Source organism: Fundulus heteroclitus, unplaced genomic scaffold (assembly GCF_011125445.2).
Source record: "Fundulus heteroclitus isolate FHET01 unplaced genomic scaffold, MU-UCD_Fhet_4.1 scaffold_60, whole genome shotgun sequence".
NCBI classification, from domain to species: domain Eukaryota; kingdom Metazoa; phylum Chordata; class Actinopteri; order Cyprinodontiformes; family Fundulidae; genus Fundulus; species Fundulus heteroclitus.
Window position 1 is genome coordinate 1,136,086 of NW_023397033.1, and position 27,906 is coordinate 1,163,991.

A 27,906-nucleotide genomic window follows, 5' to 3' on the forward strand; every position below is an offset into this window, starting at 1 on the left:
GAGAACTAAAAGTTGAAATGACAACAAACAATGCAAAATTGGGGAACAGTAGAACTCAGCAGAGTGAGAATAAAGATGTCCTTCAGCAGCCTAACCCTATAGCAGCATAATTACAGAGATGGTTGACCAATACCTAAGCCACTCTAACTATAAGCTTTGTAAAAAAGGAAAGTGTAAGCCTAGTCTTAACAGTAGACAAGATAATGGATGGATGGACGTACTCATATTAAATGACTTTGTGACATAATTGTCTCTTAATCTTGTAAATAATTAGAACTGTTTCTGAGTATCTTTGAGTTAAATAATCTTACCTAATTAGAAATAATGCAGCAGTTAATCTTTTTAACAAAAACAAAAATTTGTTTGTACTAAGATTAGGGCTGGGCAACGATTAAAATATTTAATCGCAATTAATCGCATAATTTGCCTATTTAATCATGATTAATCGCATTGTATTTACAAACTCCAAGAATGAATTCAAAAGTAGTATAAAGAGCACTTTTATTTTAATGTTCTGCTGCCATATTAACAAAAGTGTTGTAACATTTGTAGCACTTATCAGTAACACATATTTAGTTTAAAGCTCAACTTAAACATGTAAAACAAAAAATAGCAATAATAATAAATTAAAGCTTATTGCCACTGACAGGGAATTCTCTTTATGGGGAAAAAATCTACCAAAAACAGGCAATTTCTGAGGTAACCGCAGGGAGCAGCATTACCATTTTTTGTTCAATACCAAAGTTTAACTTGGCAGTGGTTACAACTAACTTGTTTCTGTCATATTCGATGCTGGAAGAACTTTAAACTGAAATGCTTGCTAACTCGACATGCGTACATGTTTATTTGATGTTAACACGCGTTTTTTTGTTGTTGCTTTCTCGCGTGCATATAGTGAATGGCAGGGAAAAACAGGCAAAAATACATGGATACTTTGAAGCAAGAAGCGACTTCACCGACGGCGTCGATGCAGACCCCGCTCCGCTCCGCACAAAACTTGTTCCGTTCGCCAACTCACCACCTCGCCTAAGCAAATTCCTGCGGGAAACACCGCCTTCCGCATGTCGGCTGTTTTTTTTCCGGCCAGCACCTTTCTTCCTCTTTGAATCCGAGGCTTGGCTGACAGCGAGGTTATTGGCGCATTATCGCCACCTACTGTTCTGATTCAAACCCCTACACCGCAGCAACAGACCTTCACAAAATAAAAGCATGTGAGCAACATGCGTTAATGCGCGTTAAAGTAAATATCGTCGTTAATAGTCTAATGAATTAACGCGAAATTAACGCGTTAACTTGCCCAGCCCTAACTAAGATATAAAGGGAAAGTTTGGGTTTGTAGAATACACACCTAATAGCATGGTCAGAATGTGATATATCTTTGAAACAAATACGTTAGGACAAAAACGAACAGATTGTGAAGAAATCATAGTTTCAGCTATACTGATCTACTTTACATCTCACAGGTATGTGCGTATCCTGGGTAATGCGGTCCATGCAATTCAGATCAAAACCAAGCTTTGTCAGCTGGTTGAGGTGATGATGGAGAGACGAGATGACCTATCCTTCTGCCAGGAGATGAAGTTCAGGTTAGTGTTTCAGCCTTACAAGACCTGAGATTTCTGCAAAAAAAAAACTATACACACCTCATTATTACTTTTGTCAGTGTTGAGTATTTCTCCCTTCTGTCATTAAAAGGAACAAGATGGTGGAGTACTTAACAGACTGGGTCATGGGAACCTCGAACCAAGCTGCTGATGATGATATAAAGTGCCTGACAAGGTGTGCAGCTCCTTGGATATTTTTCTTTATTCATGTCATTTAAGATACTGAGTACGGTCCCTCTCAACATTTCTTATTTGTAATCTGCAGAGACTTGGACCAGGCCAGTATGGAGGCGGTAGTATCCCTTTTGGCTGGTCTACCTCTGCAGCCAGAGGAGGGCGATGGTGTAGAGTTGATGGAGGCGAAGTCTCAGCTCTTCCTCAAGTAAGGAAAACCCTGGAAAAATCTTTTGTGATAATAAAATTGTTCATGTAGTTATGGCTAGAAGTTTCCATTCACTCATACGCCCTATTGTCTTAAAATCTTTAGGTTTTAATTAATGTATCGAACCATTCTTTTTTCAATCATTTTATACAACACACATCCTCAAGCATTTGAAAGACAACAAAAAGGGGGATTCAGCTGTCAATAAAGGAGCAAAAAGTAATAATGACACCTAGTGTTTCAAATTGTAACAACACACACAACAGCCTAACTTGACTAAGGCATGGAGAGGACAGATTTTTGTAGGGAATGTTACAACCATCTGGGTGACAAATGAGAATGATTTTGGTTTTGTAGGGAATGTTACAACCATCTGGGTGACAAAGGAGAAAGATTTTGGTTCATTTTAAAGTCAATTTCTTACTTATTGCTCCTTTAAATAGAGCTTGTATGTCAGGGTTTATCCTGGGCTTGCTTTTGGAGAAACACCTAGCTTTAATGAGGGGAACAGTAGAGTCAACATGGAAATTAATATAGTTTCTGCATTCTGTCATTCCGTCTATGTGCTCCACTTGAATATTGCTCCTTTAACTACTATGGCATGGAGTCTTCACATTGTTTTATAGTTCCGATTGCCTTTTGTGGAATTCATCAGTGAAAAATAAATTGAAAGAGAGTTCTGTGATAATGCTGAGGCTGTTCTTGGATCTTACAAATTGTTTTCAATTCAATTGTATTTATATAGCACCAATTCACAACGTCGCATTCAATCAAACCCTCCAGACAGATTGGTCAAAAGGTTTTCAGTCTAAGGAAGACCTGCAGATCGCATTGAGTCTTCAAAAGCAGCATTCACTCCTCCTGAAAGCGCAGAGCCACAGTGGACAGTCATCTGCACTATCGATGGCTTTGCAGCAATCCCTCATACCAAGCATGCATGAAGTGACGGTGGAGAGGAAAACTCCCCTCACAAATAACTCCAGCAGAACCAGGCTTAGTGTGAACAGCCTTCTGCCATGTTTGAGAAGACAGAACAGAGACATAAAAAACACAGAAACACACATTGATCCAGGAATCATTTCTATGTTAGAGAGTACTGATAGAAGATCTGCCGCCCTGGATGGTGTCACAGATAACAGAAAGCCAGACCAGATGTACCTACTATGAAGAGAAAAAAAGACAGTGAACATGAAGCTAAACAGTGAAATAACAACAAATATTGTAAAATTGGAGAACAGTAGGAGACCTCAGCAGAGTTAAGTGAACCAGCAACTCAGAAAGTTCAGCGGCTTGAACTTCTGACAACTTCCTCGTATCTATCGCTGTTGGTCCCTCTTGTAATCAGTGTTATTTTCACCTGTGGCCATGTCATCTGTCAGCGTTTATTCACTAGCTTCCAATAAATTAGCTGATTAACACGGGTGACCAACCAGGGATCTCCTGGATCCCCGTGATTTACTGTTATGTTTTTATGTAAAACACGAAGTATAACACGCTAGCTCAAGCTAATTTAGCATGATAGGCTTTTTCTTGAAGGGTCGGATATATCGAATGTGGTGTTAAAACAATAGAAATGGGTTTGGCTGAGAGAAGCGGACTAGAATGGGAAGATTGTTGGGTTGTGATGCAAAAAGCTTAACCTTCCAGGCATATTTATATGCATAATAAATACTGCACGTTTTCTGCAGCACACCTCCTCTTTACCTGCGAAACTAGGAGTCCCGCATTTTTTTCTGTTGTCCTGCGAACTGAAACAATGTCCCGCTTTTGACTGGGTCAGATTCAGAAAAAGTTTTAAAAAACAATCCACTTGTGCTTTTCTGAAACAAAGAACGGAGAGCTGTAGTAATCCTCAGTGAGAACTGCATCGACTGTCAATCAATATGCAGACGCGCTCCATTCATGAGCAGCTGCGCACCAGGACGCTCGTAGAAGAAAATGACAAGTATTTTGATGCAGGTTATTAAGGAAATGTACGTCCAGAAAAACGTGCAGCGAAGGGTTTAACTGGGTGAGGCCAGAGAAAGGCAGTTCTCAGAGAGCTTTTTGTGATGTTTCCCAAAGTTATTTTTTATTTTTTCACGGAGGTGGAGCAAAGTTTAATAAAAAATTTCTAATTAAAAAGTGTTAATCTTTAAAAGCTACTTACGTTCTTTTTCTGATAAGCTTAGAGCAATTTTATTACACTTTTTTAAAGTTTAACATCCATGCAGGTGTTACTTCAAGCCATATAAGATAAGATAAGATAGTCTTTATTGATCTCACAATGGAGAAATTCACTCGTCACATCGGCTCATACAAGAAGGTGCAGAGTAGGGAAGGTGCATTCAGTTATATACAGTGGGTCAAAAAGAATACCAAAAAAAATAAAAATACAAAAAAGGAAATGGGAATGTAAATATCTCATTTACATTCTTAGTGGTCTATATATATATAAACATATCTATATACTTAAATATATACATATATCTATGCGCCTACATACATACGTACCTACGCGTATATACGTGCATATACATTGTATACATTTGTACATACATACATACATGTGTACTGACTTATGTTCAGGTGTTGATAGCAGCAGAAGTCACTACATCAGGATTATTACACGGGTTGTAGGACAGTGTATTAAATAGATTATTGCACCTTGGTTATTGCACATTAATTATTACAGTTATGGTCACAGTTATAGTGTAGCATTGTAAAATCTGATAGCAGCAGGAATGAATGACCTGCGGTAACGCTCCTTTTTACAGACAGGATGTCTAAGTCTTGCACTTAAGGAGCTGCTCAGCTCCTCTACAGTCTGATGCAGCGGGTGGAAGGTGTTGTCCATGATGGATGTGAACTTGGACAACACCCTCCTCTCAGCTACTTCCTCCACAGAGTCCAGAGTGCAGCCTAGGACAGAAGTGGCCTTCCTCACCAGCTTGTTCAGTCTCTTTCTGTCCCGCTCTGCACTGCCAGGAGCCCAGCAGACGACAGCGTAGAGGAGGGCTGAGGCCACCACAGAGTCATAGAAAGTTTTTAGCAGAGGCCTGCTCACTCCAAAGGACCTCAGCCTCCTCAGGAGGTGGAGGTCTCTGGCCCTTCTTATACAGAGCGTCTGTGTTGTGAGTCCAGTCCAGCTTATTGTTGACATGAACACCCAACATCTGATGGGGAAACGCAGCTCGACATAACAGGGTCAGGGGGGGGGGGGGTCTGTCTGGTCACCATCTCCAGCAGTCAATGGGCGAGAGGCGGGGCACACAGAGTCCATCCTGAACAGGTCTCCAGTCACAGGGCTAAATTGTAACAGTTTTATTAAACATCACAGCTCCTAGAGATTTAAAAAGGCAAATCTCACCATATCTTTTTTTGCAGCTGCTGTGATGTCATTTCCCTCTGTGGACTCAGATCGGGCGGAATCACCATTTTTTTAAAGAATTGACCACCCCAGGTTCTTTTGCTGAATAATGTGGTGTTTCTATTGTAGACTTCTGTAGTAATAAAAGACTCTTGAAACCGAAACTATATTTTACTATATTTATTCTAAAAGGCAGAGGGATGTTTACAGCTACAGTACTGGACTCTCATGAATAACAACACAACGGGCAGTTTTCCACACCCCAGAGAGAGCCCCGTTCATTCCGCAGACAGACATTTAACCGGTTATGAAGCATTAACCGTTGAAGTGGCAGATCAGCAAGATTTTTCTTACAGATGATGTCCACATAGTTATTCATTACTTCTGATAAATTTTTTCCGGTCTCCTACCCGCATCTCTCGTTTTTTGCGTTCACAAAATCCATGGAATCAAAACGATCTCGCTAGGCGGATTTTCCCAGTGACGTCATACCATGAGTCGCAAACCTGGAAGCCGGCACCCGCTATACTGTCTGAGTACTACATCGATAACGTTGTTTTGCTTTCACGGCTTTTTTACAAGATGCCTCGTCGTTGTATCGCTATGTACTGTTCCCATGAAGATGGAAGATTGCATGAGTGGCCAAAGGACACACATAGAGCCCGTTTGTGGCTCGTCATTTTAAAGACGACTGCCACAGTGCTCTGGGGGAGGGGGTCTTTGGCTCTTCACAACCGCTGTTCTTCCTCTTTAGATTTTAATGGCAGCTTGCATCCGTTATTGTTGCACTACTGCCATCTATTGGATCCTAATATCTATTCCTCAAATTCTCTGATCCCAGTATTTTTTTTTTAAACCGAAGAATCTTCTTTTTCCCCTAAATACTATTTAGCTTATAAACTACATTCTCAAATTTAAATTCCTATTAAAACCAGGTTCCGTTTTTAATAATCTTTGTTTTACATATCTTCTACAATTAATAAAAACATGTTCTATTGCTTCTACATCATGACACCAACTACAAAAACCAGTAAGATGTTTCCCCATTTTACAAAGAGTTCCATTTAAAAAAAAAAAACTGTGACCGGTTCTTATTCTATTTATAATTATTTCCTCCCTCCTGTTTATTCCTCTAATCCTATATAAGTGCCTTCCATTTATTTCATTATCCCACCTACTTTTCCATATCTTCTTGCTTTCTCTCCAAACTATACTTTTGCCTTCAGATTTGGATAACTTTTCTGGCATATCAATATATTAATTTTATATTGGCCTCCTTAGCCAACCTATCTGCTCTTTCATTACCCAAAATACCTACATGACCAGGAGTCCAGAACCATATTACATTTTTATTTTGTTCACATACTCTATGATAAACAGCCATAACCTCATATAATATATTTTGATGATTATTTGTACATCCCTTTTGAATACTCCATGCAGATAATCACTACAAATTATTTTATTTATATTAGTATCCTCCACTCATTCTCAAGCTAATAGTATAGCACATAATTCTACTGCATATATACTGGGATAATTAGATGTTCATTTTGAAATAATCTTTGTCAGGAATCACCACTGCTTTACTAGTTGCTTCACTCTGTCTTTTTATTTTCATGTATCTATGTCTACATGTGTTGTCTTTTACTTTCCTGTATCTGTTTATTCAGTTGTGTGTAAATGCACCCCAGGAATAAAAAAAAATTGTTATGAGAAATTTTACTCACTGCTGCTTTTTGTTTCAGACTATGTAGACCACTGTTTCGAGATGCTGCTAGCAGAGCTGGAGAAAATAAAAACTAAGCAGGTTGATGCAGCATAAGAGCCCCCATCACTGACAAGTTAATTTGTGAGACCAACAAAAGATGATGCCATCAATCTCTCATTCAGTCGATTTTCAAAAAGACCATGAAATCATTTTATTAGTAATTGCTTATATTACATAATAACCACAACAATTGTGTTTACATGCCTATTTTGGATTTTATTCTTTCATCTTGGGTATTTTTTTAACTGCCAACAGGTGACCTTTAATGGTAAAGTCATCTTCTTGTCCTGGGGGTGGGAAGTGGGCCCTTATACAGCTGACTGCACACAAGGGTATCACAGCTCTGGTTGCCTAAATAGTCCCAAAACCATCTCACAAATTGTCTATAGGCTATATGCCTATGCTGTTGCTTGTATTGGGACCAAGCAACCTGCAATGTCCAAGCATTTAGACACACCACTTCCATGCCAGGATGGTCTGTGATACAGCCAGGGATTTCTCCATCCATATCCTCTCTGGCTTCTTCCATCTTAGGAACAACCAAGCCCATTTCCTGGCAACAGATGCACTCTCTTGCAGAATTCATTATTGGCAGTGAGAACAGGAACACCTAAAAAATAAGATTGATTAAATTGTATATTTGTATATGAATTACACACCATAACTGATTTGCTAAATTCACTATTAATGCATTTATGGTAAGTTGGAAATGGATTTATATTAAGGAAATCTTTAGGCCTCAATATTACTCAGTGTATATTTTTGATGTATTATTATTTTTGACTTTTGTTATACTAGTATGTAGGAAGGCTAAATATTATTATATGTACCGATACTGTTTATAAATTGTTGTCAAGTGATTCTTTATGATAAGTAGCACCTCATCATTGGGCCTAACTAGGCCATGGCATAAATACATTTTTAGTTGTGAATAAATGCTCATTCATTTTAGTGATACATTTTGTCCTCATCTCTTTATTTAAAGGTATACTATGCAACCGGCGTTGATTTTCCAGCGAGGCTCCCCCCAGAGGGCGAAAGTAAAAGTGCACTGTCGTAAATATGCTCAGCTGTTCTCCTGGTTTGTCCGTCAAGCCAGGCGCGGTTGTTTTGAGCTTAGCAGACAGGCGAACACAACAAATACAAACTTGGAAAAAACGGCAGTACAAACAATGACTAACACAGTGAAAGTATGAACATGCACAGAGAGAGAGAGAGAGAAACCATTCCAATGCAGTGTTTCCCCTAGGAATTTGGGACGACCGGCGGAGCGGGGGGAGACAAGCTTTGCGCCGCTGTGCGGAGCGGCGGGGGGGGGGGGGGGGGGGGGGGGAGACAAACTTTGCGCCGATGACCGGCTGAGCGGAGCGGCGCGCATATCGAGTTAGTTTTATTTTTTTATTATTATTTTTTTGGAATGTCGGCGAGGTGGTAGCGTGAGGGAAACCCTACAATGTTACTTACAATCGCATCAGCAGAAACGCGAGGTCCGCGTCAGCCTTGCAGCCTTCTATGTTCACCCGTGTACGACTCCTCTCTCTGTCCAGAGCCCTTTTCCTCTTTCTTGCCTGCTCCAACATGGGCTTTCGCTGTTTTCTCGCTGGTTCCGCCATGATAACTGCACAAATATCGCCACTGCGCTACCAACGAGCACACCTTTCACTGCGGGCGTGTAGCAGTTCTCGCCGTAAAGCAAGACCGACTCTTGCGATGCACACGAGACTTCTGAGCCTGTGAATGCGGGCCGACTGCTCCTGCAATTGCAAGTGCGGTATTTCCCCCACAGACCACCAGGGCGGCCGAGAAAACCTTAGTTCAACCTGAAATGACTCATTTAATCATCCAAAACGGTATGGAACATATTAATTAACTGAAAAATGTTGCATAGTATGCCTTTAAGATAAGATAAGATGGACTTTATTGATCTCACAGTGGAGAAATTCGCTTGTCACGTCGGCTCAGTAAAAGTGACAAAAGTTGGAAAAAGACAGATTATCTTGGCGTTTAAAATAACACAAAACAGCGCAAGAAGACCTTGTTTATTTTTATTTTATAATTTTGTAAACAGCTGCCGATTAAACTAAATGTTACAACTTTGATATGATTATATGCATTGTTTTCTCGAAACATCAATTATAAGTGCTGTGAAAACGGCTGCAGTGCGCGCTCCCTACAAAGGAGGGGGGGGGGGGGGTACAGATTTTCACAGGGGAACTGAATTTCGCACAACACCGGCATTTTAGCCATTACATGTCTATGGTGCCTAAAAGAAATTGATGTCAACATACGAAAAAATATTTGAACTGCGTAGTTAAAAGAAAAAACGTGTCCTACCATTCATCTAATCTGCTGACGTGCAATCTCCATTCTTGTCAGATTTGGAAGGCTGTTGTCCGTCCACTGCCTTCTCTTCATCTGAAACGTCTGGGTCAAACATGTGAGGCTCCAGACACAAATATTCTTCCTCCGATACATCAGAATGGTCACCTGTTAGGAATCGCTCGGTTGAAGTCGCTTTCAGATTTCTCGTTTTGGCTATCGCATGTAGTGCTGTAATCCGCCCTGTTGAGATGAACGTTCACGTTCTGACGTCACGACTTCCGGGTTGGAGGGCACTTGAAAAGTGATCAGAATCTTTTCCGATTTTCTCTTGAATGTGATTTTTTTTTTTGAAAAATTCGGTGGTATATTTATTTGTTCAGATTTTGCTATATATATACGTAAGGTTAAGTCAAACTAACGGACCTTTCATAACCGGTTTAAGTAGGACCAATTGTGTACACCATTCAGGAGTGTGCCCAGTATATCAGTGTTCCGTTCATCACATTGGTGGAGATCATACTATAATGTAGATGTGTCCCAGCTGACACATCTTCCCCTAATTAGTCATTCTATCCAAACTACGTATGTCAGTCTGTGCCTCCAGAGTCCATTGTCTATCTGTAATTTCTATGGTAACTGACTTTGCAGGCCAGTCTCTGTAATCTTACAATCCCTAACACAACGATGCTGCTAATAAAGTTGTATACTTTAGACTTAGACAAAATTTGTCATCATATAGTGCATACAAAATGAACAACTTAATGAGATTGCAATTGAAATAAAATAACATTAAAAAATATAGAGTGCAGCAGTGATAAGAACGTAACAGTGCTGGAGAACAGCAGAAGAATGTTCAACCATGTTTTTAGTGCAAAGATAATGGTGCAAAAAGGCATTAATTTGAAAAGTTCAATGTTGGCAGTGCAAAATAATAATGGTGCTGTCATAGTGCAGCTTTGCCTGCTGAACCATGGACATATTCAGGGCATTTTCCACCTCCCATACAGCTCCGGTTCCACACCTCAGTAATCACCTACACCTGTCAGCCACTAATCAAGCCCGGACTCATTCCACCTGTCATCACTCCTACTTAAACCTCCCTCAGTCAGCTCTTCCTTGTCAATTTGTCTGCTCAATCCTGCTCATTACTGCTCACCTCATCCTTTCCTCGTCCTGCCAGTGTTCCCTTTGTCTACCTGCCTGCCTGCCTACCATTGCTCACCTACCATTGCTCACCTCTGCTCATTGCTGCTGGTTCTCCTGCTACTTCCGTGCTCCAGGATTCTCTCTCCAGTCCTCCAGCTCCTGCCTTCACCATCCTCCTGCGCCAGCCCGGTACAGACTCTTGGTTCCTTCCTCCACAATCCATCATCTTTCAATAAAAACTCTCAAATGTAGCTCTGTGTGTGTGGTTGTGTTTGGGTTCATCCTACAAATCATGATAGAACGAACTGACCACATGAACCCGACACCCACACATAGCCTCTGTGCAGGAGCTGGCGGGAGGGATCTTGCTCCGCTCTCAGGCAACAGTGAAGCGGACCATCTCATTGCCCAGTCCTGGAATTGCTTGGAGATTATTGCCATGCTCAGTCCACCTTCGAGGCGGGTGGGTGCGGTGGTTCAGGTTCGCAAACTGTGGAAAAGTAAGGCAGAGCTCCTCCCTCTGTTGATGGAGGAGCTGGAGTGGAACAACAGGGCTGCTGTTGCTCAGCTTTTCGGCAGAACGACTCCTCCCAGACCTTCATTCTCCGCCGCTGTTGCTCCCTCCATTTGTGCCATTTCCACCGCTGCTGCTGCTTCACATGCCTCCTTCACGTCAGCTGTCCCTGCTGCACCTACCGATCCTGCTGCTGCTGTTGAGTCCGCCGCTGCTCCAGTCACAGATCCAGCCTCAGCTCCTTTCGCGGCAGCTACTGCTGTCTCCGCTGCTGCTGCTGCTCCTGCCGCTGCTCCTGCCGCTGCTGAGCCCACCGGATCTTCCATTGTCTCGTCACCAGCAGCAGCCTGCCCTTCCTGCCCAGCTCCTCTTGGCGCAGACGCCGGGCTTGCCGGCACAGGATCTCAACCACAGTGCTCCCTGAGGCTCAGCCTGACGCTGCCAATATGACTGCACCGACTGGGTCCGACATCACCTCATTCTCCCTGGTGAGTCGGTCGGGTGTGGTTGGTGTTGCTGCCCGGGTGAATTCTTTTATGGGGACAGGGATGACCTGCTCCCAAATCAACCCACCCATGCATCCGATGCCGAGGACCCTGCTTCTCCGCCGCCGGCTTCAGCCGAAGAGTCAGTTCCTGCTCAGCACGCAGCCAAAGATTCAGTTCCTGCTCAGCCCGCCAGGTCTGTTGGTGAGGAAGTCTAGCAGCCAGTTGCGAAGGGGTGTGCTGAAGCCACCATCCTACCAGATGCTGTGGGATCGTGGTGTTGAACGCTGAACAGCATCCACACATAGTAATAGTAGTAATAGTAATATCATTATTGTCATTGAAACATACATTGAAACATACATTACAACGAAATTTGTTCTCTGCTTTTAACCCATCACCCTTTGGGAGCAGTGGACTGCCATGTGCGGCGCCCGGGAAGCGTTCGGGGGTTAAGGGTCTTGCTCAGGGACCCAGAGTGCAGGCACTGGGGAACGAACCGGGTACTTGCATCCTTCTCTGAGTGCAAGCGCGCTGCTCTAACCACTAGGCCAACACTCCCCATACACCGAGACGCAGCTCGGTAGGCAATTTAGGGTTAAGTGCCTTGCCCAGGGGCACATCGACATGTGGCAAGGGGAAGCTGGAATCGAACCCACAACCTTCTGATTGCCAGACGACTACTCAACCCATCAAGACACAGTCTCCCCAAACACCTGTAGGAGAAGAATACATTGGTGTTCTTCTCCTCCAGGTTTGCCAGGCTGTGGTGAAGAGCGGAGGAGATGGCATCCTCAGTGGAGTGGTTCCGCCGGTTCACCTCGAGGTGACTTGAGGTTTCTTTGGCACCGGAATGGTAGAGGCAGACTTAAAGCATGCTGGCACTTTGACTTGGTCCAGCGAGGTATTTAAAAATGTCTGTGAGGACACCTGCCAGCTGACCTGCACATTCCCTGAACACCCGCCTAGGTATGTTGTCAGGAACTTGGGCCTTCAGCGGGTTGACTCTTCTCAGTCTTCAACACATGAGCTGTGTTAAGGCAGAGTGCCTCCTCTTCCTGATGGGGAACAGCTTTCACTGCTGGAGTGCTGTTTAGTGCCTCAAAAACCTCTCCAATAAGTTATTTAGTCCATTAAGGAAGTGAGCATCAGCTTCACCCACCGGAGGAGGGTGTGTTGTAGTCTGTTATCGCCCGTATGTCTTGCCACATGCTCCTGGTGTTGCTTGCATCATGGAAAAAATCCTGGATTTTTCGACTGTGGCTCCGCTTTGCTAACCTGATGGCACGGTTTAAGTTGGCTCTCGCTGTCCTCAGTGCCTCCTTGTCGCTGGACTTGAAGGCTGAGTTCCGTGCTCTTAGCATTTGTTGTACCCCCGCAGTCATCCAGGTTCGTTGGTTGGCCCGGGTGATGATGTTCTTAGTGGTGCTGACATCCTCAATGCATTTATTGATGTAGGCTGACACAGTCGTGGCATACTCATCAATGCTGATCGTGTTGCCTTATTTTGGTGCAGCTTTGAACATGTTCCAGTTAGAGCACTCAAAACAGTCCTGGAGTGCCACCATGACTCCCTCAATCCACACCCTCACCTGCTTCACTGTGGGTTTTGGCGCTGATCAGCAGAGGCTTGTTTGCAGGAATTGGCATTACAGATAGGTGGTCTGAAGAGCCGAGGTGGGGGCTGGGGGCTGCACTGAATGCATATTTTATATTGGTGTAAACCAAGTTCAGAATGTTCTCTCCCCAAGTTGGGAAATCCATGTGTAGGTTGAAATGAGGGAGAACAGTCTTCATATTGGCCTGGAAGCAGGAATTGAGAGACAGTCCAACGTCATTCATTTGCAGACAGACACAAGCAGAGGTTCCTGTCGGGAAATCTAACAGGGTCCTGAGTCCAGTCCGGGGTCCAGAAACCAATAGACGGTCCAACAGGCAAAGGAGGGCTTGGCAGAGAGGTTGAGACAAGAAACAGGCACAGGTCTTTGTCCAGATAACGAGAACCACTGAAAAGTCCGACAAGGGTGATGCAAACAGGCAGAAATTCAAAAACATAAACAATCCAGAATGCTGAGAATGACTACAGCAGCCAGCAACGGAAGAGACTCACAGAGAACATGACAGTCCCCTCCATGTTCATATAATTATTTTTTCACTGAACCATCATTGCACTGAAATAAGCCTCAACCTGAAGAGAGAGAGAGCAGTCTTTCCCCTGCGTTAAAATGCTCAGCTTAGGCTGTGGCTGCAGTTTGAGCTGATTACGTCACGTCAGATCTTGATAACTATCAAAGCTTTCTTCTCATTATAGAAGCTTTTTTTCTGGTAATATCACAAGTTTACTCTCATATCACTGCTTTATTCTTGCAGTATTATGACTTTGATCTCCTAATTAAAATTGTCTAAGTATGGCCCAATCCATGCACTTTTGGTTTGCACAAAGTTAATTTATTAAGTGTACCTCCCTTGAAGAAAGCGGTGAGGAGCGCAGTCATCCGGGGATGACCCAGAGTAGAGCCACTGTTCCTCCACGTCGATAGGAGCCAGTTGAGGCGGCTCGAGCATCTGGTTAGGATGCCTCCTGGACGCCTCCCTGGTGAGGTGTTCCGGTCACGTCCCACCGGGAAGAGACCCAGGGAAAGACCCAGGACACGCTGGAGGGACTATGTCTCTCAACTGGCCTGGGAACGCCTTGGGATCCCCCCAGAAGAGCTGGCCCAAGTGGCTGGGGAGAGGGACGTCTGGGCCTCCCTACTGAAGCTGCTACCCCCGTGACCCGACCTCGGATAAGCAGAAGAGGATGGATGGATGGATGGATGGATGGATGGGTGGGTGGGTTTGGGAGAAAAGATATTTTCCTGCTACAGTTGTATTGTATTTGTTCTCATTGTTCGAACTGTCGAAACTGAAAGAAGTTTCATTTTCTGGAATGCATCCTCTTTCACGAATCCCAACGGTTTTACAGTACCTCTGACTCACTAGCCATGCCATCAGCATCAAATCATCTCTCACTTTGGGAAACCCTGCACTAACATACACTAAGTATTATAATATTTATAATATTTATTGTTTTTCTTAGAATTTTGCAGAAAATGTTTTTCAATCCTAAGCCATTTCTTTTGTGAACATTTATGGCAACAAACACATAAAATATTTTGACATAGCATCACCTACAAGGCAGGCATTCAAAAAAATCCATCCTGTCCATCCATCCATCCATCCATCCATCCATCCATCCATCCATCCATCCATCCATCCATCCATCCGTTGTCTATACTTGCGCATCCTCAGATGGAGGGGCATGAGAGGCAGAGTACACCCTGCACTAGTTCACCAACTACAATATACAAGTGACCACTCCCTTAACAACTATGCAAGAGAAACAATCTGGTTCAAAGCTCTAACCATCGGCAAAGAAAGCATGAGGAATCATGGTAGTTTGTTCACTTGAATCATTGCATTGTGTGATGTGGTGTCAAATGTTATACTTTCTAATAACATTGTGCTCTGTGGTTATGTGCAGGTACTTCACCTTGTTCATGAACCTGCTGAATGACTGCAGCGAGGTTGAGGATGAGGGTCAGACGGTGGGGGGCCGGAAGAGAGGAATGTCCCGACGCCTGGCATCCCTTCGCCATTGCACTATTTTGGCCATGTCCAACTTGCTCAATGCTAATGTGGATAGTGGTCTTATGCATTCCATTGGTCAGTGTTCTGTTATGGATTTTGCCAGAATGCCATTTTCTGTAAAAGAGAAACTGCATAATCTTTTATGTTTTTCTGTTTTAGGCTTAGGCTATCACAAGGATCTTCAGACTCGAGCTACTTTTATGGAGGTGCTGACAAAGATTTTGCAACAGGGAACAGAGTTTGACACGTTGGCAGAGACTGTACTGGCTGACCGCTTTGAGAGGCTAGTAGAGCTTGTTACCATGATGGGAGACCAAGGAGAGCTGCCTATTGCTATGGCACTGGCTAATGTTGTTCCTGGGTCTCAGTGGGTATGTACCTTATAATTTTTATGATTGGTTAAAAACCCTGTATTGATATTTATACTCGGATGTTTTTTAATCTGGTTAAGTTGCCCTTTCTCAGAAGGGGAAAGTCGGCATTGGGCATGTTTACACCTTTCAGCTCCCTTTCCTTTGCTCTCTACTGCAGCGCTCCCTCCACAGCTCCTCCCCCACAGTGGAGCCTGCCATGCTGCGCCGATGTTTACTTGTCTTTGTTTTCTGAGCAGGTGCTACTCCAAAATTTGGCAGTTTTTCTGTAAAGCAGGTTATTTCTCCACAATTTTTCTACACAGCTACAGCCCACAAGCAAGCTTTAGCTGTAATAACGGTACACGCTGTACAGGGGAAGCGGTGTGAGCAACGCGTACACAAGAGGGATTGACATTACTAATGACCAATGAGCCAGACATTCCTCCTTGCTCCAATTGGTTGTTTTTATATGTGAGTGGTGTGTTTCTACACATAGCAGTAGGACCACTGTGAGGAATTGGATTTTTTTCACAGATTATCTGGCACATATTTTATGGTGTGGACAGAGGGACTTATTCAACAAATGCACAAAAAATATATTTACCAAAGTTACCTACTGCTGCTTTTAACCAAAGGGTTAAAAGCAACATAGTTTTATTTAGTTCTCTTGTGTGGGTAAGGATACAAAGGCACACTCAATAATATCATAAGTGTTTGTTTACATTAAATGGGGTCATTGACCAGAACCTCGGAACCTGAAGTGTTAATAATGTATAAACAGGAAGATTGCACTGTATTCACCAAGTCATCTGTGGTTGACACCAGTTACATGTGTTTATACTGCATTCCTTACCATCAGCACTTTGTATTAATAGCTCTTTTCACCCTGCATTGGTAGGATTCCTGAAATGAATGTGACCAGATCTGTGTGACATTATACTCTGTTATTTGATGTATTGAAACCAGTGCGGGTACTACTTATTGAGAGTTTCTATTTGGTTAGTTATTGTTTATTAAGATTGTTAATATTTTTAGGTCACTGTCTTTGTCTAAATATCTATGGACCTGACAGCCTCTTCTTAAAATCTGTTTCTGGTCATGATACATGTCATCTCTGATTTGCAGGATGAGTTGGCTCGAGTTCTCGTGACCCTTTTTGATTCCCGCCACTTACTCTACCAGCTGCTGTGGAACATGTTTTCTAAAGAGGTAGAACTGGCTGACTCCATGCAGACTCTCTTTAGAGGAAACAGCCTTGCCAGCAAAATAATGACATTCTGTTTCAAGGTAAAAAAGCAAATGGTCACTCTGCATTTACTGCTAATACAAAGCAGGATTAGCACCACATACTAACATTTCACTACTTTGGGCAAGAGTCACTCTAAATATTCCAAAGAAAACTTTGATATTTCTCATATTCTTAAAGGAAACCACTGCTTATCACTCATGTTGTAGAAGATCAGAACATTATTCTTTCCTGACTACTTGTATTCAGCTCCGTGTCTATGGAGAGACATCTGACATCCTTCTAACTGCAGACAAAATGTCTTAAAATGTCTGCAGCAATTTGTGTTTTAGTCAGATTAGCTGCAAATCTTAATCCCCGACACAAATATCCAACAGTCTGAACATATAAAACTGATCTAAACCTTCAAACACCACATGAACAAACAATATTTTACCCACAGGTTTTCACCTTCAGATTAGCTTTTTTGTCAGTCTTTATACTCAAAGTCTTTATACATAAAATTTTATGTTTGAAAATCCAGTGTGCACAGCCAAATTGCTTTGAGTGCACAAATGAAGTGGCATTCACTCTCAAATGGGCTAGCGTGGACACACAAGGTTTTGAGACTGTTTTCACATTCCCAGGCCTCTCTTTATTCTCAAGGACCCCCTGCCTTAAGGTGCTACTGAAAAGCTGGGACATGCGAGTTGTCATGAAAACCTAACTGTATTTTCTGTCTGTGACTGAACAGTGTTGCCAGGTCGGTTCCCAAGAATAACACATCACCTTTCTATTATCACCAGTCAATTACAGTACCAGAAAGTTGATTTTTGTTTGTATACCGCATGTACCAATATCAATTAAATACGTCATCAGAATGCTGATCCCTTATAGCCGACTGTGGTTCAGTGTTAATAGTGGTCTACCAATCCTAAAATTATGGGTTTGATTCCAATTTCAATGTTTTCTCCTGTGACTTCAATGTTCCCCTGGGTCTAGGCACATAACCCCAAATTGCCTACCTTTGTTTTCATTGATGTATTAATGTGTTAGCTTTCAGAAAGCATTTTATTACTTTTTTTAAATTTTCAAAATAATGTTTACATAAAGCACACAGGTCTAAAGCATAACGAAAGAAGGTGGGACATGTTGTGAAATTTCTCCTGTTGGATCAAATCATTTGTCCTTTGTCACCTAAGATGGAAGTAATACTCCCTATAAACAATCGGTGCTCTTGATCAACAATGTCTTAGATTTTTCTCCTTTCAAACCTAGAAGTACGGTCTGGAACGGCTATGGTGCTGTGTATAGCCTGTGTTTACTTCCTGGTTCCTGAGTCAATCACGGGGGTTGTCGGGGTTCCCAAAACAGAGCGCTGCAGTTGGTATTTTATTTTGGTAAAACAACCTTCAAACATGGAAGTCTGTAAAAGAAGCAGACCAGGAATAGAACAGAATACCACATCATATACCTATCCTGTGCAAGTAAAAAGTATGGGTCATACCAGCAATGGACCATTTAGAAACGAGACTGTTGAGTTTGTGCATTGTTACGATTATTACTTATTTTTCCTTTAAATCACTTTAAACCTTTGTTCATGATTCAGGGGATTTTCTGAATTGATATTGAAACGGAAATTTTTTTTATTGCAGTGAATCGATGAATCTATACTTTTACCCACCCCTAGTTGTAGGTAAACTCATCCTTATAAGCAGTGCTTCTGCTTAGTGGCTCAACAACTTTAACTGTGCTAATCAAAATGGATTGTTCACATGCAAAAAAGGACCATCAGGCTACCAACCAATCGTTAGTGCTCTGATGGCCACTTATTGTTCCCGGGAAACTGAATCATGCTCACAATAACAGCATTTGAAGAGGGGGACAATTGGACTCAGAGGCTACCACCTCTGTTTAACCTTGTTAAACAGAGGTGGTTTCTCCTCAAAAAAACTGCACAACCCTTAGGAGCAGAACCACTTTCCACAGAGCAACTGTGCCAACTCCTAAAACTGTGACTGCACTTAACCTAGGGCACATGGGGACAATATTAGGCTGAAACATGGGTGTGCCATGCTATCCCCAGCTCCTATTATTGTTGCAAACATGTACATGGAGGAGGTAGAAAATACAGCTTTGGCATCATTTCAGGGACAACACCAAGCCTTTCTTTCGGGTATGTTGATCATACTATGGTTAAGATTAAATTTCAGGAAGTCCAACTTCCCTGGTCACATCTTTGTGGATATATAAGTACAGTTGGCATGAGAGGATGTAATTCACAGCACATCATCTGACAGTCAATTCAATCGAATCATACACACAGACTGGTCAAAAAGTTTCCTATCTAAGAAAATCTGGCAGATTGCAAAGTCAATGACTCGACTGGACAGTCATCTACATTATCGATGGCTTTGCAGCAACCCTCATACCAAGCATGCATGTTGCGACAGTGGAGAGGAAAACTTACCTCTTACAGGAAGGCACCTCCAGCAGAACCAGGCTCAATGTGAACAGTCATCTTCCATGATCGATTAGAGATTTGAGAAGACAGAACAGAGACACAAAAAAAGCACAGAAACATTGATGCAGAAAAAATTTATTTGTTGGTGAGGGTAATAGCAGGTGTTCTAGCCCCCAGGATGGTATTACAGCTAAACGGAATGCCAGGCCAGATATACCTACCATGAAGGGTAGGTATATCTAACAAAAATAGGTATAGCTAACAAAAAATATTGCACAATTGAGGAACAGTAGGTGAACTCAGCAGAATGAGAGAAAAGGATCTTAATCTACTCCAGCAGCCTAAGCCTATAGCAGCATAACTAAACTAAGCCATTATAGGCTTTGTCAAAAGGTAAGGTTTTAAGCCTAATCTTAAAAGTAGAAAGGGTGAAGTCGTCAGGATGTATGGATGAATATAGAGTATCATCAGCATGACAGTGGAAATTAATTCAGAAGCATGTATATAGTATAGAGCAGCGATTCCCAAACTCTTTTAGCCACGCACCCCCTAATGTGTCCCAACCGGGTTGACACACCCTAATTTAAAAAAAATTAAAATATTAAAAAATTGCAGTTGCAGTTACAAATACATAGCCATGATAACAAAGGTTATGCAAATAAAATTAGAACATAATTTGAATTAAACTGCAATAAAGTTACACACCACATCCACAACAGGATCCTGAGGATTTTCAGGTGCATCGGTGGCTCAGCCTGGAGCGAGAGAAAGAGAGGGACACTCAGATCGGATCACCCCTCCACAACCTGAAGCAGAGACCATCACGGACTAAACTCTGAAAATCAACCTGTGTGTGTGTTCTCACTTTTTTTATTTCATGTACCAGCTTCTAAATCTGAGTCTGACTCACAATTTACGCCACAAAATACAAACATGAACACATTTAAATTGATTTGTGTCCGATGACGAGTGAGCAAGCGAGCAAGAGAGAGAGAGAAAACACTTTGGTAGGAAATGTTTATTTACACTTCTTTATGTGGTGGGGAAAAAACACTGTCAGACCGCCACTACATTTTTCATCTCGCGCACCTCCTAGCGGCAGCTGCGTGCACCACACTTTGGGAATCCCTGGTATAGAGAATTGGCAGAAGGACTGAACCCTGTGGTATTCCACATGTGGCCCTGGAGTTTTCAAGATTTATTATTAAGTAGAGCCGATTTTAATAATTGATTAATTGGTCAATTATTATTACTGACAGAGCAAATAAGCTCACATAAAACAAATTGCTACTTAGGTCTTCTGTTACGTATATATCAGGTAATACATATTTTTGCTTCAAATAAAGAAATTTATGTTGACAAGATTTTAACTCAATTATTTAATAGTCACCGTTGTCTATATGAATAGCGATTTAATACAACAAAAGTGAAGCTGTAAAACTGCTGTCAAATGCAGTTTGGTTGAACATCACCCTTGTGCTAGTGCAACTAGGAAAAAAGAAATTGGGCATAACAATGAAACCAGTGCATTTTTTGTAAATACACTTGTCCTTGTATATATTTTTCCTCCAAGGGCATTTATTGTATACGTTTTTCTACATTTTCTTTGAAGAGTCAAAAAGGATGTTAGATATTTCTTCTGAGGGTTTGACCTATTTGAGCGTGTCCTTTAGGGATGCTTGTGTCTTATTTTTCTGTAAATGTTTTTAATTTAGGTCTGCCTCTTATCATTCTGGTGTCTCAGTAATATTTCATTATGGTTACATAATGAAGAAATTTTAATTTAGAGCCATGCTCCTCCCTCCCATACAGCAAAATTAAAACGTAAAGCTTAATCGACAAATTATTAGCATCAGAATGAAATTGTATTCTGATTGAGAGGGTTGGTTTATGATCCATAATTTGATAAGAACATTTGTTCAGATTAACTTATGAATTTATTGCGCATGCATGTGGAGGATGTAATTGTCATTGCACTGGGAGGTTGTTCTTGATCTCACAGACTTAGCTTGGTGGTAAAGATAGACAGCAGCAGGTTCTTGTGAATACAAAGAAGCCTGACAGTGTGAAAAAAGTCTCAAAACCTTGTGTCTTTGCCAGCCAATTTGAGAGTAAATGCAACTTGGCCTGTGCACTCCCAGCAATTTGTCCGCATGTACTGGATTTTTAAGCACATAAAGCTTATTGAGTGTAAAAACTATAAAAAATGCGTATTTGAAGGTGAAAACTTGTGGGTAAAAAACTGTTCACTTGTTTGAATGTTTTGCACATGTTCAGATTGTTGGATCTTTGTGTGTGGATTATAATTTGCAGCTATCCTGATTAAAACACTAATTTCTGTAGACATTTTAAGTCACTTTATATGCAGTTAAAATGCATATGAGTTTGATGTTGTTCCATTTGGTCACTAAACTCTGTGTTCGATTCCTGTTGCTGAGTATGCCGGTGATACCTCAGATATTTTATGGCTGCAAGCTCTGTCCTCTAGTAAAACAACTGCATCCTAACTTGGGTTTTCTGAAGAATCTGTTTGAGATTTTTTTCACTGTCAGCTTAGTTAAACAAATATGCTATTTTAAACATTCTTGTAACTTTTCAATGACATGTTGTACCTTGCTCTAAAGATCGTTACTCAGATTGTGTTTGGTTGACCTACATTAGTTGAAACAAGACAAGTTAACTTTTTGTTGTTATGACAGGTATATGGAGCAGCATACCTGCAGAAGTTATTGGAGCCCTTATTAAGGGGAGTAATTTCAACCTCTGAACACATCACTTTCGAGGTGGACCCTACAAGGCAAGTAATTTTATATCTGTACCTGTCTCAGATTAGCGGAGCATCACAAAAAATTGTTTGGTTCATAACTTGGGTAAAATAAAGCAAGCTTGATTTTTTTTTCCAAAAGCAACTTTTGCTTAATTTAATGATTTTCTATTTGCGTGATAATGATTTTCCATTTGCAAGTTACCTGCACTTAATAATTAATTAGTAATTAGAATTAATAACTGGTCATCATTAAATAAAAATTTATAATTGTTTGAATATTCAACCCTGTTATGGAAAGTGGTAAATGTTAATAATTACAATGTAGCTGTATCTGCAATCGGCAATTAATATTTATTAACTAAATCACAACATCTCTGAAGTTATTTTCAACTGTTAACTACAAAAGGGATGGATCAAGTATTCATTTTTTGAAAGCAAATCTCTCTTATATAAAACAAACTCAAACACACCTTTCTTTAGCTATATGAGAGCTGTATGAGAGTTTATTAACTAAATTACAGTTAGGCCCAGAAATATTTGGACAGTGACACAAGTTTTGTTTTTTAAGCTGTTTATAACAATATATTGAGAATACATTTATATAATCAATATAAGCTTAAAGTGCAGACTCTCAGCTGTAATATGAGAGTATTTACATCCAAATTGGAGCAAGGGTTTAGGAATTACAGCTCAATCATATGAAGCCGCCTCTTTTTCAAGGGAACAAAAGTAATTGGGCAATTGACTCAGATGACTGCAAATATAAATAACACGGCTGCATGGGCTCTTCCCTCGTTAACCTGTCATCAATTAAGCAGTTAAAATATCTAAGGTTGATTCCAGGTGTGGTGTTACTGTAAACACACAAGATGCGGTCAAAGGAGCTCTCAATGGAGGTGAAACAGACTATCCTGAGGCTGAAAACAGAAGAAATGCATCAGAGAGATAGCAGAAATGTTAGGAGTAGCCAAATCAACAGTTTGGAACATTCTGAGAAAAAAAAAGAGTGCTGTGGTGAGCTTGGGAAACCAGAGGCCTGGATGTCCACGGAAGACAACAGCAGTGGATGATCACAGAATCATTTCCATGGTGAAGAAAAACCCTTCACAACATCCACTCAAGTGAAGAACACTCTCCAGGAAGTAGGTGTATCAGTATCTAAGTCTACAATAAAAAGAAGACCGCCGCGACATGCACCGACAACCTTTTGGCCACAGCCCCGACTAGCCGGCTCAACAATAGAGGCGCAGAACATGGTCCACTCAGACTCTATGTCCCTCCCTCGAGATGTGTTCAAAGCTCTCCTGGCGGTAGGAGTTAAAGCTCCGTCTCACGTGGGACTCTGCCAGACGTTCCCAGCAGTACGTCTGCTGGGAACGTCCCTCACAATACATTTCGGCCTACCAGGACCGGCTTCCTCCCCCACCATGGGAGCCAGCTCACCACCAGATAGTGGTTGGTGGAGAGCTCACCCCTTTTCTTAACCCGAGTGTCCAAGACATGCAGCCGCATTGAACTACAGCCTAGAGTGTCCTGGTGCCAAGAGCACATATGGACACCCTTATTCTTGAAAATGGTGTTCATTATGGACGATCCATGACGAGCACAGAAGTCCAACAACAGAACACCACTCAAGTTCAGGTGGGCCATTCCTCCCAACCACGCCCCTCCAGGTCTCACTGTCATTGCCCACGAGAGCGTTGAAGTCCCCCAGAAGAACAAGGAAGTCCCCAGGAGGGGCACTCTCCTGTTCCCCCTCTAAGGACTCCAAAAAGGTTGGGTAATCTGAACTGTTGTTTGGCGCATAGGCACAAACAACAGTCAGGACCCGTCCCCGGGACACAAACGCAATGCTCTAACCACTAGGCCTCCACACCCCACCAACTAGGCCACGACTCCAGGCACATAGATGTCTCATCAGTGTTTTAAGACTCTTAAATACATTACAGAAATACAGTTTGTTAAAACCTTAAAACACATCCAAAAACGCATTAGCATAGCTTTGTTTCAAAGATTGCTAGCGGGTAACTTAGCCTTCCTTTTCCTGCTCTTGGTGAAGACGGACACACTACATTCTCCTTTCCCCCATATCTCCCTTGCTTCTGCTTCTATAAATATTTTTTAGCCTCTCTTTTCATATCCTCCAAGTTATGAATTATGGATCTCGTCGGCTGGACTCTCAGCACAATTGATAACATTTTCTCAACAAGTACACTGGGCAAAGGAGAGCTCTCGTGTTCTGGTGGGACATTTCCAGCTGGACACACAGTGGACTCCTGGAGGAGAATCATGTCTGTCCATTTTGTTAGTCGATGATGTTGAAAATGTATACAAACTTGTATTTATAACAGCATTTCTGTTTTTTGGAGCTGGCGTTTACCTGGAGTATTGAGAAATTCAGAAAACATCGGCACCTTTTTCGGCCCATGCCACAGCTGCCTAAACTATGTGAGGGATATGTCGTGCTATCAACACTCAGACTGAAATTCTGTGTGAGGAGAACTGCAAGGCCAGCTGCTGTCCCTGATTTCACCTGTGGAATGGAATATATCTTGGAGAAGTTGGAAGCTTAGCTTTGGCACAATGACCAAAATCTGACTGCTTGGAAATGCCATTTGAGAAGCACCAGTGAGACTTTAAGACAGTCAGGAAAAAAAAGACAAATGCTGTAATCCAAACTGCTCCCCTGCAATCTTAATGTGTCCTGGATGTTATGTAAACAAGACACTCTGTGACATCTGTGACCTGTAACAAAAGCTACTAGAATGCTACTGTACTGCCTGATAACGTTCCATCATTGTCAATGACTATGGCTACAAGGGCTATCTGGGACAGTTCACGGACCTACACTATGACACACACGATTACACTTAAACACTCATGCACACACAGTCCGCTGCGCATTTCCTTTAGTCTGGTGCTTTTTGTTTTAGCTGTAGTCTCGGACAGGTCAGATCAGAGGTCTTCATTATTTTAGATAGAAAGAACTAGAAAATAGTTTTGTGAAGAACTAATGGTCCCTTTTAGATAGACACATATGTGCACGTGAACAGCTGCCACTCAGGGCTTTAGCCCTTTCCTGCCCATAAAATGCCATCGTCAGGTATAAAATGGCAGAGAGCACACCCATCGGATCAAAACGTTCTCCTACTAATAGTATTATAAAATTATGAGTTACTTCTTTACTAAGCATGTTCCTCTGAAAGGTGATGCTGCTTGCTGTGTATTTATTCCTTGCAAAAATGTGCATAGGAGCTGATGGGTGAGAAGGGGAATTGGGTGCCCAGTACTGGAACAAGGTAGAGAGAGGCTTGGCTTGATACATCTTGTTTTTGGTCTACAGACAGTGCTCAAGCTCCACCTAGTGGTGAAATACAAAAATACATTTGAAAACTTATTAAGCCAGACCAAACCGGTTTCATCAATAATAGACAGGGAACCGAAAATGTTAGAAAAGCTCTGAACTTGCAATCTCTTGCAGCCAAGAGGGGCACCCCGGCAATGCTTCTTGGCTTAGATGCCGAGAAGGCATATGACAGGGTTGACTGGACCTTCTTAGAACAGACCCTCAGCAAAATGGGCTTCAATGACACATTTGTGAGGTGGATCAAAACCTTTTACAAAAACCCAAGATCCAGAGTTAGAGTGAACGGGTACTGCTCAGAATTCTTCCCGCTGGAACGTGGCACCCGTCAGGGAGACGCTTTGTCACCATCTTTGTTTGCTATCAGCATTTGAACCATTAGCCGAACTGATAAGATCTGATCCTCTCATACAGGGAATTTGCGATGAAGGAAATAACCAACATGAACTGGCACTTTTTGCCGATGATATATTAATATTTCTGGAAAAACCTATTACCTCTATCCCCGCTCTCTTACATGACCTTAATGAATACAGTAAAGTATCGGGCTATAAAGTTAATACAAACAAATCTGAAGCCATGATGATTGTTGGGCACCCCCAGTTAGACGACCTGGTCTCTTTTAGAATATCCAAGCAGGGATTCATATACCTTGGTGTCTTTCTCACACCTAAAGCCACACAATTATTCTCCTGTAATTATGGCAAACTGATCTAAACAATTCAAAAGGATCTAAATAGATGGGAGACTGGCGACCTGTCCAGGGTGTACCCCTGCCTCTCGCCCAGTGAACGCTGGAGATAGGCAACCCCCGCGACCCCATGAGGGATTAAAGTCTAACTCTTGGACTGAATGTATTTTTACGCAGATGCATTCAAATAGTCACCAGAGTAAAGAAATGTATATTATATTTGAATTATGTGCGCCGTTTGGAAGTAATTTCGATAAAACTTGCTGTATAAGCGAAAGAGCCCGAACATTCTTCAATCGGGCTGTTTCGGAATGTGACGTCACAAACAGAATGAGTACCGTGCATCCGGCTGCTAACAGTACGACTTTCGCTACCGATTTATTAAATTTAATTAATAACTCTTACTCTACGTACAAAACATTAATAAAAAAAAATGTCTGATTCATCTACAAACTCCACCTCAAGCTTCGGCGACTCCGATACCGAATATATATACAAAGAAACAGAGTTTGAACAAGGTGAACCTGAGGAGACTATATCTAACGCTGCCCAAGACATAGAGCCCATGCTCCATTGTAAGTACCCCTCAAAATCCTCGCTCGTGAAGTGTGAATTGCATAAAACACTTTTGTCACTGCCGGCAACCAGTCCTTTCGCGTTTCTTTTACGAATTTATCCCATTTCTTTCGGACCTTTTGATCCTTCGGCCAAGTATGTAGCGCTACTTTCTGACCTGCACTAGACGCGGTTAAGTTGGTTTGACATTGGACATTCAAGCTCCGCGGAGTCTTGAGAAACAAAAATCAAATCAGATTTGTTGACAGTCCCACCGCGTATGGGAGAAGGGAGCAGCTGAGAGACGCTGGCCGAAATCGGAGTCCTTCAACAGGATCAACCGTGAGCTAGATCCCGCTGACTCCGCGGAGCTTGAATGTCCAATATCAAACCAACTTCACCGCGGTCTGCACTAGGCCTATAAGCTACACTACAGCCACCAACTACGCACCTAGAAGGCATTTTATTGTGGACTTAATTCGGCGATTTTTTTTTTTTTTTTTTTTTTTTAATATATGTACAATGTATGCAAACCCTCTGGCATGAGTCTGTGAAAAGGATTAATAGGACAAAAACACCGAAATAATCCTTAGTGAACAATGTTTGTTTTAACCTACCAGGCGGGTCGTCCTCTCTGCTGAAGCGCTGTGTGTCCGACTCCGCTTTCTGATGTTACACAAACATGTCTGAACCTCCATCCATCCATTTTCTGACCCGCTTAATCCCTCATGGGGTCGCGGGGGTTGCTGGTGTCTATGTCCCGATGTAAAATAATTGTAGCCGTCCAGTGGTTTCATGCTTCCATGCTCTCTCGTGTGTACTGCCTGGTGCGTTTATAAGGCAGCTGAATATGTCGCCGTACGGAACCCTTGGCCAGCATTTCACAGACTCACTCCGTCCCTTCAGGCTTTTGCTGTATAAATCTGGCGATCTGATACCATCAACCATCAACTTACTCTTGAAACGATCTTGTGATACGTTATCCAAAGAAGAAAAATACATCGAGAACTCGTCAGTTTTCTCTGTTTGTGGCCGCTATGTGTTCGCCTTCTGCCTTCCAGTCCGGCGCGCATGCGCGAAAAACCCGGATGAAAGCAATAGCAGTGAACTGGTCTATAAGCGACACTACAGCCACCAACTTAGCACCTAGAAGCCATTTTATTGTGGACTCAGTTTCGCGATTTTTTTAAATTTTTTTATAAGCGCTTGCTCAAAGTAGACGTGGATCAGCAGATTTGGTGTGTGAAAGAAGATACTGGAAAACATCCATATATCCTTGTTCAC

General features: G+C 42.0%; 1 protein-coding gene across 2 annotated transcripts in view; it reads left to right on the forward strand.

Moving 5' to 3' along the window:
- nf1a (neurofibromin 1a) overlaps nucleotides 1-27,906 on the forward strand; it is a gene marked incomplete at its 3' end in the record, with an annotated part of 324,294 nt that overhangs the window by 104,026 nt on the left and 192,362 nt on the right. For both annotated transcript variants that reach the window (XM_036133286.1, XM_036133287.1), the window contains 7 exon segments: nucleotides 1,464-1,586; nucleotides 1,696-1,779; nucleotides 1,870-1,986; nucleotides 15,097-15,278; nucleotides 15,363-15,574; nucleotides 16,682-16,843; nucleotides 21,945-22,042. In XM_036133286.1, coding sequence (XP_035989179.1) covers nucleotides 1,464-1,586; nucleotides 1,696-1,779; nucleotides 1,870-1,986; nucleotides 15,097-15,278; nucleotides 15,363-15,574; nucleotides 16,682-16,843; nucleotides 21,945-22,042 — 978 coding nt within the window.